Consider the following 13,672-nt stretch of genomic DNA (forward strand, 5'->3'; position numbering starts at 1 on the left):
CTGTCCCTGGATACAGTTATTTTAATCAAGTGGAAAAGTATGCATAATGCATTCAATTTAATCAGTTTTTCCCCTACTATTCTTTGCATTATAGAAAACTTGAAAATGTACAAGAAATTTGCAGATACAAATTGTCAAACACATACCTTTTCAGCTGAGGCTCCAGTTAAAACAAATGTAGAAAATACAGGGAGAGGGTATTTGCTATTTGATGGCCAACATTCAATGGTTGCTCCCATTGGTAAACAAAATAGAGGAACGGATTCTGGTAGTGAGAATGACTCATAATCTTCTTGAGGATATCTACAAATTAGGCCTATAAAAACAACAATAAATATTAAGTCATCATCTCTTGAATTTAGGTACTTACTAGTTCAATGATGATAAAATGCTTTGTTATTTCACACATTTGGAATGCCAAAGCATGACATGTATGTAATAACAGTGAATACTTTGGTAGGATTCATAGAGATTTTAATCCTTGAACATTGTAACTATTAACTAACTGCTTAATATTTATCAAGCTTCATCCATAAAGGCTATGTTAAAGCTAACAAGAAAAAGATATCCTACAGAAATGCACAAACATACTCCTAAAAATTCAGTTTGTGGCCACACTACCTTAGAAAGCATACTAAGCTTTTGAAATTTTCAATATGGTTTATTTTCATCTATCTACTTCATCAGCTCTCAATAACTTTCCCTCAGGGGTGCTTTTACACATTAAAATTCATATCCCATAGGAGTATATGTTAACTTCTAGCACAAATACAGGAAAATTACTCATAAAAATAGAAGAGTCACATATTTACAATGTCTTAGCAATAGTACCAACTCAAGCTCAGCTTCTAAATAACACCAGATTATATGAAGATAGAGTTTTAAGTTGCCTATGATTTCACATTAGGAAAACGGTCCAGGCATCTTCCACTGAATACATTCCAGGAAGAACCTTGTACCTCATTTTGTGGAACTAGGAACAGAAAATAGGTTCCCTGGCCATAAAGCCCTTAAAGTCAACTAGATATTATCACTAGACAGCTACAAAGACAAAAAGATAAACTGAGGGATGTAAGTGGTTGTTGCTTCTGCCACTAATATCTCTGTGACTTTGGACAAACGACATACTACAGGAGTATGGTTTTCTCATCTATAAAATGAGATGAAGTAGATAAACTAAGGTCCAAGGCAGTTCTAAAATCATTTAATTACATGCTAGCCAGCAAGTAGGTCCCATGAGAATCTATAGTTAACTCTGTACTACTCTCTCAGGTCATGAGGTAATAATAAAGTCATAAAGTAAGTATAGAAACAGTGATGAAGGCTGGCTGGGCACAGTGGCTCACACCTGTAATCCTAGTACTTTGGGAGGCTGAGGCGGGCAGATTGCCTGAACTCAGGAGTTTGAGACCAGCCTGGGTAACACGGTGAAACCCTATCTCTACTAAAATACAAAAAATTAGCCAGGCATGGCGGCATGCGCCTGTAGTCCCAGCTACTCGGGATGAGGCAGTAGAATTGCTTGAACCAGGGAGGCGAAGGTTGCAGTGAGCCAAGATCATGCCATTGCACTCCAGCCTTTCAATGGTTGCATCCATTGGTAAACAAAATAGAAGAACGGATTCTGGTAGTGAGAAAGACTCATAATCTTCTTGAGGATATCTACAAATTAGGCCTAGGGCAACAGAGTGAGACTTTGTCTCCAAAAAAAAGAAAAGAAAAAGAAATACTGATGAAAGCCAGTACAGTGGCTCACGCCTGTAATCTCAGCACTTTGGGAGGCTGAAGTGGAAGGATCACTTGAGCCAAGGAGATCAAGAGCAACCTGGGCAATACAGCAAGACTCCATTTCTACTTAAAAAAAAAAAAATTAGCGAGGCATGGCGGCACATGCCACCATGTACTCTCAGTACTCTCAGCAACTTGGGAGGCTGGGAGGCTGATGTGGGAGGACTGCTTGAGCCCAGGAGTTCAAGGTTGCAGTGAGCTATGATCCCACCACTGCACTCTAGACTATGCAACAGAACAAAACCTTGTCTCAAAAAAATAAAAATAAAAAAAGGTGATAAATTGTAGATCCAAAAATATCAAAGGCCGGGTATGGGGGCCCTCACCTGTAATCCCATCACTTTGGGAGGCTGAGGCAAGAGGAGCGCTTAAACAGAGGAGTTTAAGACCAACCTGGGCAACATAAGCAAGATCCTGTCTCTACAAAAATTTAAAAAATTAGCCAGGCATGCTGGGATACGCCTATAGTCCAAGGTACTAGGGAGACTGAGGCAAGTGGATACCTTGAGCCCAACAGTCTGAGGTTGCAGTCAGCTACAATCATGCCACTGTACTCTAGCCTAGGCAACCGAATGAGACCCTGTCTCAAAAAAAAAAAAAAAAAAAATCAAATGTAAAAGAGAAACTTGAGTCTAGAACTCTAAACACAAGCATGTATACACATGTATATGTATATATGTATATATTTTTAAAGATGGGGTCTATGTTGCCCAGGCTGGTCTTGAACTCCTGGGCTCAAGCAATTCTCCTGCCTCAGCCTCCCAACAAGCTGGAACTACAGGCACATGCCACCATGCCCTGCATAAAAGCAATTTTTAAAAGGCTGAATCTGTTCTCTTGTAAATAAGATCACTATGTTTGATATTTTGGGGTCTCTGAAAATTGGACATTTTGACTATGCATTATAAAACTTCAAATTGGTTTGTAATATTTTTCATTATTATGAAACATGATTTCATGTGAACTACAGCTCTTACTAAATTTAAGTATTAAAGAAATATTAATCTAAAATTAAAATACATTTTCCCATATTTCTGCTGATTTAAAAACTTAAAGATAATTGAGATATCCTTATTATTTATTTAAACCCAAGGCTTAAAAGCCCGCTTTAGTTTAAAATTAATCTTTCATCAAGCATCCAATAAACATATGAGTGAAGACAAAAATGAGAATCGAAAGATATGGATTGTAGTCCCAGTTCTGATCCTAACACATCCTAGGCAGGTTTTTTTCTTTTCTTTAACCTTTCTGGGCCCTGTAATACACAGACATATGAAGTATTCCATGAAAAATTACACTTACCAGCTTTGTAAGATATAGTGTTCGTCTTTGCCACTGATTTTTTATAACACAAGTATACCGCTGATCCCCACTGGATTTAAAAAAAAAAGACATATTTAATTTTTAAAAGGTAGGAACCTGATAAAAAGGAATCTCTTTGAGCTCTCTAGTATGCCTTATCTAAGATATAGTAACAAATTTCTCTCTGCTAGCTATTTTCAGTTGGCTGTTTTGTCAACATTTTATTGGGATCACTGTCCACTTTTCTTTCAGAAGTAAATTGTAACTTTTTTTTCCCTTGCAACAGCAATAACATGAAGAAAACTTGACTCTTTTAAACAAAGCTAAGCCACAACCATTTAGATTTTATTCTAAGTCCAAACTGTGGGTATAAATGATAAACTACGAAATATCAACTCAAGTGCATACCTTCGACTCCACAATCTGTTTCAGATATTGCTAGGTTTTTCTGCAACCCTTTATGCCTCAAGAGTTGTAATTTGTTAAATCCACTTCCTTATTTCCTACTTTCTCCAAAATTCATTTCCAAATCAGACTTTAATCACCACTCCTTAAAAGAATAACTTAACTTCCAATTTTTTTTTTTTTAACAGAGTCTCGCGCTGTCACTCAGGCTGGAGTACAGTGGTGCGATCTTGGCTCACTGCAACCTCCACCTCCTGGATTCAAGTGATTCTCATGCCTCAGCCTCCCAAGTAGCTGGGATTACAGGCGCGTGCCCCCATGACTGGCTGATTTTTTTTTTTTTTTTTTGAGATGGATCGCAGTGGTGCAATCTCGGCTCACTGCTACATCCGTCTCCCTGGTTCAAGTTATTCTCCTGCCTCAGCCTCCAGGAGTAGCTAGGATTACAGGAGTGCACCACCATGCCCAGCTAATTTTTGTATTTTTAGTAGAGACAGGGTTTCACCATGTTGGCCATCGTGTTGGCCAGGCTGGTCTCGAACTCCTGATCTCAGGTAATCCATCCACTTCGGCTTCCCAAAGTGTTGGGATTACAGGTGTGAGCCACCATGCCCAGCCTCTTTTTATTCTTATTTATCATTACATGCTATATTTGCTTGTTAATGTCTTTCTGACTTGAATATATGCTCAATGAGGGTACGGATTTTGTTTTCTTCACCACTATATTCCCACAGGCTCACACATAGTAGTTCAGTAAGTATTACTAAATAACTATATACATAATTTATTTAAAAGTTTTAAAATAAGGGTAAAATAGTTTTATGAAACATATTCTTTACACAATCCATGCAAATGAAGAAGTGTAATGTCACTGATAATTAAAAGTATATAATAAAAATTTTTATTATTACTATTTAATGTGATTTGTACAACTCTACCCCTACTACCCTGGATTGCAATAATCTCCCAAACGGTCTTCCTCCTTCCACCTTTGCTTCCCGCCACAGTCTATCACTACATAAATGAGTGATCTTTTTAAATCAAATGTCAGAGCATGTCACTGTTCTGTTCAAAATCTCAGTCTCTCTCAGAATAAAAGCCAAAGTCCTTACAATCACCTAAAGGCCCTGATCATCTACCCCCAATTCCAATCTCTTTATGCTCCTCATAATTTATTCTGCTTTAAGACACACCATTGTCCTTATTGTTCCCAAAACATGCCAGGAATGCTCCCTCCTTGAGGCCCTTTGCACAGACTGTTCCCTATATTTCAAACATTCTTTGCCTGTGATATCTGAATGATTAACTACCTGCCTTCAAATATTACTTTCAAATAAGGGCTTCCCTGACCACTCAATTTAAAATTGCAAGTCATTTCCCACTACTCCCAATCCCCTTTTATGCTACTGTAGGTTTTCTTTTTCACTACAGTACTTACCACTTTCTAACATATTATACTTTAAAAGTTATTTGTTTAAAATTTATTATCATCTATTTTCATCTACTCTGATAAGTTCTATATTCTGTTATCATTAATACCTAAAACAGTGCCTGGTGTATTATAGGTGCTGCATAAAGTATTTGCTGAATGAACTAATCTTGGAGCAGAGGTTTCTAGGTAGAAGGAATGTCAAGAGGAAAGGCCCTGATACGGAAGTATGCCCATCATGACCTAAGAGCTAAAGAGGCAATGACAGCAGAGAAGAGTAAATGAGCTACTGATGGGAGATAAGGAAGCCAGATCATATGGGTCCTTTTAGGCTGTTTTAAGGATTTTGGCTTTTATTACTCTTGGAGATAGTGAAAGCCACTGGAGGGTTTTGAGTAGAAGACAGGCATTATTTGATTTACAGTCAAAAGGTCACTCTGAGTACTATGTTGAGAAGTGGGGGTAGGAGACAAGGAAGAAAGCAAGTACTCATAATTATTTTGGATCAGTAATCCAGGCAAAAATCATGAGAGTTTGAATATGGGTAGCAACAGTGGGAATGATGAAAAGAGGTCAGATTCTGGGCATATTCTGAAAATAGAGACCAAAAAAATACCCTATTTGATTATATGATGTACAGTGTAAGAGTCAAAGACGATGCCAATGCCTGAGTAAAAGAAAGGAAGAAGCTCAATTGAGATGGAGAAGACTGTGGATAAAGCAGATTTGGGGTGAAGATAAGGGGTTCAGTTTTAGACATGTTAAGTTTGAAACATCTATTAGACATCCAAGTGAAGAACTAAATAGAGCTAAGGTGAGTGGTCTGAAATGGACACACAAACTTGAGAGATGTCACCACTTGAGGTATAGGTAATGAGAGATACATTTACGTGGCACACTTCCTCACCTCGTGGGGAGTAAACTCAAATATCACCTTATCAGAGAGTCTTCCTTTCACCATTTTACATACAATAACAAGGCTCCCTCCACCCTGCCTAGTTCTCCCTATCACCCCTCTCTTGCATTTTTTTTCCTCCTTAGCATGTATCGCCATTTGGCATATTATACATTTTCTTAACTATTATCTAAATATAACAAAGTTTACTTACATAAGACTAAGTAAACATTAATGGGTAGCTCTGAGAGACTCAAAGTATAAGCTTTTAGTGTCTGAACTTTGTATCTATTTTGGATGTACAGAAGCCTTTTTGTTGGCTTGTTTCTTGTGTAATCCTTTCAAGAATGAAGTAAGAATTGTACTTACTAGAGTTATTTCTGAATAAAAAATGCATTATATACCTGTCAAAGGCCAGGTGACAAGTAGATACTTAAAGGTCAGGACTAAAACTTTGGAAAAATCATCAGTATTACAGAAAACAGAGACAAGTTACATAAGTATTTTCATGTAAGAAGCCAAGTGTCTGAATATAAATTATTTTCCAACTTTGGTTTCTCTGATATTTAGTTCACACTCACTTAATAAAGTTCTCATTTATACATACTTAAAAATCTGATGAATAACAATCAGAGAAGATATCATAAATTGCATTATACAATCACTTAAAAACATTTTATCATGAAATGACAATCTGCTGAGTATTCAAAAACCTAACAAATCTTTGCTTTTCAACTTTAAGTATCTGTCAGCCTTCCAAATGATGAATAGCTAATAGCTAAATGTGGTCAAACTAAAGTGAAAGAGAACAATACTAAAATATCTCTCTTATTTAAAACACACAACACACATAAAATAATACGTTTGGCTATCTAAATATCTTACTAAAAAACAAAAACCCTTAATCTTTTATTTTAATATAGTTTAATGAATTATGTTGAGATTACAGCCTTGGGAAATTTTCTCTTGATGGAAAAATATTAAAGCATTTATAAAAATAAAATTCCAACACAGCAACGAACATAAGCAACATTTAACACATTAATCTACTGGAAAAATATTTTTTAAGTCACATGAATATGTAAAAGTCAAGTAGATATTATGAATATAGGCAAACAAATTTTGGTTTATCAAATGGGTAAAAAAAATTTATAAAAATGGGTTCTCCATTGGAAAGTCCCAACTCTACTTCCCAATAAATCCAATTTGAAAAGATAGCAAGAAAATTTCAATAATAACTTTAGTGACAACAAAAAGAGAACTATATGACCATTTGGATATAGTAGAAACCAGAGGGAATATTCTAAAATGAAAAACAAGGAATTAAAAATACAGTATAAGTTACGGGGCTCTGTAGGAAAGAGAACCACGGATATTAAAATTAAGAGCGGGGCCAGGCATGGTGGCTCATGCCTGTAATTCCAGCACTTTGGAAGGCCGAGGTGGGTGGATCACCCGAGGTCTGGTGTTTGAGACTGGCCTGGCCAACATGGTAAAACCCCGTCTCTACTAAAAAAAAAAAAAAAAATACAAAAATTAGCCGCGTGCGGTGGCAGGCACCCTTAATCCCAGCTACTCAGGAGGCTGAGGCAGGAGAATCCCTTGAACCTGGGAGGCGGAGGTTGAGGTGTGCAGAGATCATACCATTGCACTCCAGCCTGGGTGACAAGAGTGAAACTCCGTCTCAAAAAAAAAAAAGAAATAAAGAAAAGAATTAAAAGCATTTTCCAAATTTTTTTACACACAAGGTTCAGGGTGAAAAAGAAAAAGGAGTCATTGTTCTAAAACTACTTTAAACTCTCTACCAATAAGTATCCACATTGTAGTTTGCCACAGCAAAAACATACTTTCAAATTCCTCCTCTTTCCCACAGAATTAGGTACATGATTTAATCACTTGCTTTGTTAACAGTTCTACTTTTTTTCTTTTTCTTTTTTTTTTTTTTTGAGACAGAGTCTCGTTCTGTCGCCCAGACTGGAGTGCAGTGGTATGATCTCGGCTCACTGCAACCTCTGCCTCCCAGGTTCAAGCAATTCTCCTGCCTCAGCCTCCCAAGTATCTGGGATTACAGGCGTGCACGCCGAGGCCTGGCTAATTTTTGTATTTTAGTAGACAGGGTTTCAGCATGCTGGTCAGGCTGGTCACAAACTCCTGACCTCAAGTGATCCAACTGCCTCAAGTCTCCCAAAGTGTTGGGATTACACGTCATAGCGCCCAGCTCAATTCTACTTTTCTAAGTAAACTCACTAAATCAAATGCTGACATTCTTGGACAGTTGTAAAACAAGAGCCATGTGGAAACAGTATTTAAAAAACACCCGTAAGGAGACTCGGCCAGGTGCAATGGCTCACACTTGTAATTCCAGCACTTTGGAAGACTGAGGCAGGCAGATCACTTGAAGTTGGGAGTTCAAGACCAGCCTGGCCAATATGGTAAAACCCTGTCTCCACTAAAAACAAAAACAAAAAAAACAACAAAAAACAAAAATTGGCCGGGCGTGGTGGTGCACGCCTGTAATCCCAGCTACTCGGGAGGCTGGGATAGGAGGATCACTTGAACCCAGGAGGCTGAGGTTGCAGGAAGCTGAGATCATGCCACTGCACTCCATCCTGGGTGACACAGTGAGACTTTGTCTAAAACAAAACAAAAAAAACTCTTAACGAGAGTCAAAAACTAAGGAGATAGTACCACATTTGCCAAAAATTAGTTATGTGTTTTAAAGCCAGTCAAGCAAGCTACCTGGACTAAATATTCTTATTCATAAATTTCTGCAATTTTAGATCATATGATCACTCTAAGTTCTCATCCAGCTCTAAAATACTGTAATTAGGTTCTAATATCAAATCAAAGTCCAAATCATTTAAGGCTATGGTCCAAGGTTTAAAACAAAGTAATTTTCGAAAACTCTTTCCTTAAGCTTAACATGGACTAAACCAGATGCTATTATCATCCTCATTTTACAATCATGAAACAGGCACAGAGAGGGTAAGTTACTTGTCCTAGGTCACACAGTCAGTAAGGGTCAGAGATAGGATATAGACCCAGACACTCTAGAACCAGAGTCTGTGCTCTGAATTACTAATCTACACTGATTTTAATCACTATGAAATACAGAATACAGATATCCTTTGCTATCTTACTGAGAGGGTTAAAACCAAATTCAGGGTCCCAAAATTTGTACTGTATCCAGCCACATATCAATACACCCCAGTTTTTCCTCTTTTTGCTTTATCTTAACCCTCAGTACCTCATGTTGCTATATTAAGAGAGGGAAAAAAAGTTTTAAAAGTCTACTTCCTGGCCGGGCATGGTGGCTCATACCTGCAATCCCAGCACTTTGGGAGGCTCAGGTGGGCGGATCACAAGGTCAGGAGTTCAAGACCAGCCTGACCAACATGGCAAAACCCCATCTCTACTAAAAATACAAAAATTAGTCGGGCATGGTGGCGTGTGCCTGTAATCCCAGCTACTCAGGAGGCTGAGGCAGGAGAATTGCTTGAACCTGGGAGGTGAAGGTTGCTGTGAGCTGAGATGGCGCCACTGCACTCCAGCCCGGGTGACAGAGCGATACTCCGTCTCAAAAAAAAAAAAAAAAAAAGTCTGCTTCCCTATACTTCAGAAAAAGGAACATGAATTTTTAAAAAGTCAACTTCCATAAAAACTTAATACATGCTGAAATGTGTATAAAATCTTTAGATCTTAGCAAAGTCTTAATTTACATAATTATAATAGGACACTGTAAATATCTGCTCTAACATCTTTAAGAAATTAACTTTAGAGAAAAATAAAAAAAAGAAACAAAATCCACACCATAAGACAGGGTCAGAAAAAATGAAATAAAATAAAAAGAAATTAGATTTACAGCTAAGCAAAGTAACTTATGCCTGCAATCCTAGTGCTCTGGGAGGCCAAAGAGGGAGGATTGCTTGAGGCCAGGAGCTCAAGATCAGTCTGGGCAATACAATAAGACCCAGTATCTACAAAAAAATTTGAAAATTAGTCGAGCATGGTGGTGCATGCCTGTAGTCCCAGTTATTTGGGAGGCTGAAGTAGGAGAATCATGTTAGCCCAAGAGTTTGAGGCTACAGAGAGCTGAGATCGCGCTATTGCAGTACTGCAACGTGGATAACAGAGAAAGATCCTGTCTAAAAAAAAAAAAAAAAAAAAAACCAAAGAAAAAGAAAGAAAGAAATTAAATTTAAAATTTTGTGATTAAAAACCCAATTGTTGGCCAGGCACAGGGGCTCATGTCTGTAATTCCAGTACTTTGGGAGACTGAAGTAAGAGGATTGCTGGAGCTCAGGAGTTTGAGACGAGCCTGGCGTATGTAGGGAAACCCCAACTCTACAAAAAAATTAAAAATCAGCCGGATATGGTGGTGCACACCTGTAGTTGATCCATCGAGCTACTCGAGAGGCTAAGGTGGGAGGATCACTTGAGCCCAAGAGGTCGAAGCTGCAATGAGCCATAAGCAGGCCACTATACTCCAGCCTGGGCAATAGAACAAGACCCTGTCTCTAAAAAAAACAAAAGAAAAACCCAATTGTTTCTCCAGAGCAGCTGCAGTAGAAAAAAAGAAAAAAAAGACCCAATTGTTGACAGAGTTATGAAAAACAAAACAAAACAAAACAATATTCTCACACTTTATTGGTAGGAATTTTAATTGGTTAAACCCTTCTGGATAAAATCTTAATAGTAAATATATGCCTTGATCCAGAAATTCCAGGACAAACCATAAGGAAATAATTAACGCAGTACAGTGCTCAGGAGTTTGGTTCTGGAGTTCTGCAGCCTGAATTTGAACCTTGCTTTAACTACTAATTGAAGGTATGACCATGGGAAAGTAACTAGTAACCACCTCTTTAACTCTCAAATTTTCTTCTTTGTAAAATGGGGAGAAAATACCTATTCAGGGTGGTTATGTGGAACTGAATTATTGAATATGAACTACTTAGAACAGTGTATAGCACAGAAGAGCTAAATAAATGTAACTTGTTTTATAGAAGATTTGGTTATAAGTATGTTCATAACAGCTTGCTTGTAACATTTTAAAAAATCAGAATCTAAAGGTCTTTACAAAAGAGGATAATAAATACATTGTGGCACATCCATTTAATACAATAATATTTAGCCATTCAATAATGTATTTAATACACTGATATTAAGTATATTTAATATTCAATAAATATATTAAAATATTAACCTCCACAATAAGCAAATGCAAATTAAAATTACAACAATTTTGTATTATATAGTCAATAATTAAAAAGTCAATAACCAATAACAACCAATGTTGGTGAGGTGTGGGAACCTAGGAAATAGCATTCTCATAAACTATGGCTGCTGGGAGTAAAAACTGCCACAGCGTTTTCAGAACAATATTTCAACACTTTCAAAATGGTCAGCATACTCATGGACCCATCAGTTCCACTTACAATTATTTATTCTTCCAGAGACACTCAAATATCTACAGCAAATGCACAGCGTTAATCAAAGCAGCATTACTAGCAATGGAAAAAACTGAAAATAACTTGTATTCATCATTCTGCATTTGTACTTTCTGGAATATTATGCAGTCGTTAAAAGAATTAAGTAAAAAATTATATAAACTGATAAAGATAGAAAAAAGGCTTATATCAGAATATAAAGAAATTTCCATTATTTGAATACCATACAATCATAAAGAATGAAATCATGTCCTGTGCAGCAACATGATGCAGATGGAGGTCATCATCCTAAGTAAACTAATGCAGACACAGAAAACTAAATACTGCATTTTCTCACTTATAAGTGAGAGTTAAACATTGGGTATACCTGGACATAAAGATGGGAACAAAAGACACTAGGGACTACTCAAGGGGGAAGACAGGGAGGAAAGCAAGGGCTAATAAACCACCCATTGGGTTCTATGCTCACTATCTGGGAGACCGGTTCAATCATACCCTAAACCTCAGCATCATGCAATACATACCTGTGTAACAAACCTGCACATGTACCCCGATTTTAAAATAAAAAGTGAAAAAAGAAAAAGGAAATACAAAAAAATTCAAATTAAAAAAAATTAAGGATTAATTTATTATACATACCCCACATATGTGACACAAAAGGTCTGGAAGGATACAAGTCAAATTGCTCATTGTTACCCCTGACAAAACATGGAAGTAGGAACAAGAACCTTCACTTTCTCACTTTCTACTTCATAGATCTATAATTTAGATACTCCCTGCCCTCCAATTTTCTTTAAGTATACATTCCTTTTTTTTTTTTTTTTTTTTAATTCAAAACAGTAATAAAAGAACAAAGACAAGACAGTTAAGGATCATGCATGGGTGGACTTTGGCTTTTACTAAGAGTGAGATGGGAAGCCATTAAGGGTTTTAAGCAGAGTAGTGATAGGATCTGATCTATGTTTTTAAAGGATCACTCTTGTCTATGCAAAGAATACAACAGAGAGAGCAGAGTGGAAGAATTGATCAGTTAGATAAAAAACTATGGCCTGCATTTGGCCCAAGGTCTGTTCTTGTATATCTAAACTAAGAATAGTTTTTGCTTTTATAAATAAGGGTTAAAAAAAAGAGATGACTATGAGACAGAGATTGTATGACCTGTAAAACCTAATTTATTACCTAGCTCTTTAAAGAAAAAATTTACCTGACCCCTGGATTAGAACACTACTGCAATAATCCCATTAAGAGACAATTATGGCTTAGACTAGGGTTATGGCAATAGAGGTGCCGAGAAGTGGCCATGTTCAAGATACGTTTTGAAATTATAGTTAACAGAGTTTACAGAAGAACTGAATGAGGAGAAGATAAAGGTTAAGTTTACTCCAAGGTTTTTCAGTGTGAGTTACTAGAAGAATGGAATTTCCATTTGCTAGATAAGGAAGACTATGGGGATAAGCAGGTTTGGAGAGAAACATCAGGAGTTCAGTTTTGGATATAATAAATTTGAGATGCTCCATTATATGATATTCAAGAAGGGATGATGAATTAGAGAAGTCCAGATTAGACAAATTTAGAAGTCATCCACACATGGCCTGTATTTAAATGATTAGATCACCAAAGGAGTATGTTTAGGTGGTGAAGATAAATGGTTTGAGGACTGAACCATGAGGCACTCCATTGTATAGGGATGGGGAGATGAAAAGGAATTGGCAAAGGCAGAGAGGGAATGACTGGTGAGGTAAAAGGAAAAAACAAGAGAGTACCTAAGAAGAAAGTATATTTCTTCTTCATGGCACTGTTTCAAGAAGGAAGAAATAATCATTTATGTAGAAACTTGCTGAAAAATTAAAACAAAGAATTGATCTCTGGATATGACAACAAGAGAAATCTTGATGGAGTGATGGAGACAAAAGGCTGACTAGAAAGAGCAAACTGAGGAATGGGGCAGAATATACTCAACTCTTTCCAGAACTTTTACTGTAAAGGATAATGAAATGCGGCAATGGAAGGAGAGGAATATGAGATCAAGAAGTTTTATAAAGATAAGAAATCTGTGCATGTTGGAAGAAAAAGGGAGGGAAAAACTGATGATTTACAAAAAAGTAGGGAGGACTACTAAAGCCATGTCCTCAAATAGGTAAATTGAGATGTGGGATCTAGTCCTATTGAGGTGTGGGATCTAGTCCACAAGTGGAAGGATACTCATTGCTTTTGTAGAGGGCAGGGGGGGTGGGGGAAATTATTTTTTTAATTAAAGAGAAGAGTTCTTTGCAGTTTCTTTTGAAAGTACAAAGTACTTTCCAAAAAATAAAATATCTAACATCTTTAAAAACACATTTTTCAATTCTGTAATTATACTATGCTGTTTTCAAAAAAAAAAAAAATTTTAAATTATGCTCTTTTCAT

The 13,672-nt window shown here is 36.8% G+C and overlaps 1 protein-coding gene across 1 annotated transcript in view; it reads right to left on the minus strand.

Moving 5' to 3' along the window:
- DENND4A (DENN/MADD domain containing 4A) overlaps nt 1-13,672 on the minus strand; it is a 139,404-nt gene that overhangs the window by 86,621 nt on the left and 39,111 nt on the right. The window contains exons 5-6 of the mRNA XM_011969323.1: nt 3,091-3,160; nt 147-316 (exon numbers count right to left, since the gene is read on the minus strand). Of these exons, the coding sequence (XP_011824713.1) occupies nt 147-316; nt 3,091-3,160 (240 nt within the window). The remainder of the gene's footprint in view (nt 1-146; nt 317-3,090; nt 3,161-13,672) is intronic.

The sequence above is a fragment of the Mandrillus leucophaeus genome, unplaced genomic scaffold (genome assembly GCF_000951045.1).
Source record: "Mandrillus leucophaeus isolate KB7577 unplaced genomic scaffold, Mleu.le_1.0 Scaffold12, whole genome shotgun sequence".
NCBI classification, from domain to species: domain Eukaryota; kingdom Metazoa; phylum Chordata; class Mammalia; order Primates; family Cercopithecidae; genus Mandrillus; species Mandrillus leucophaeus.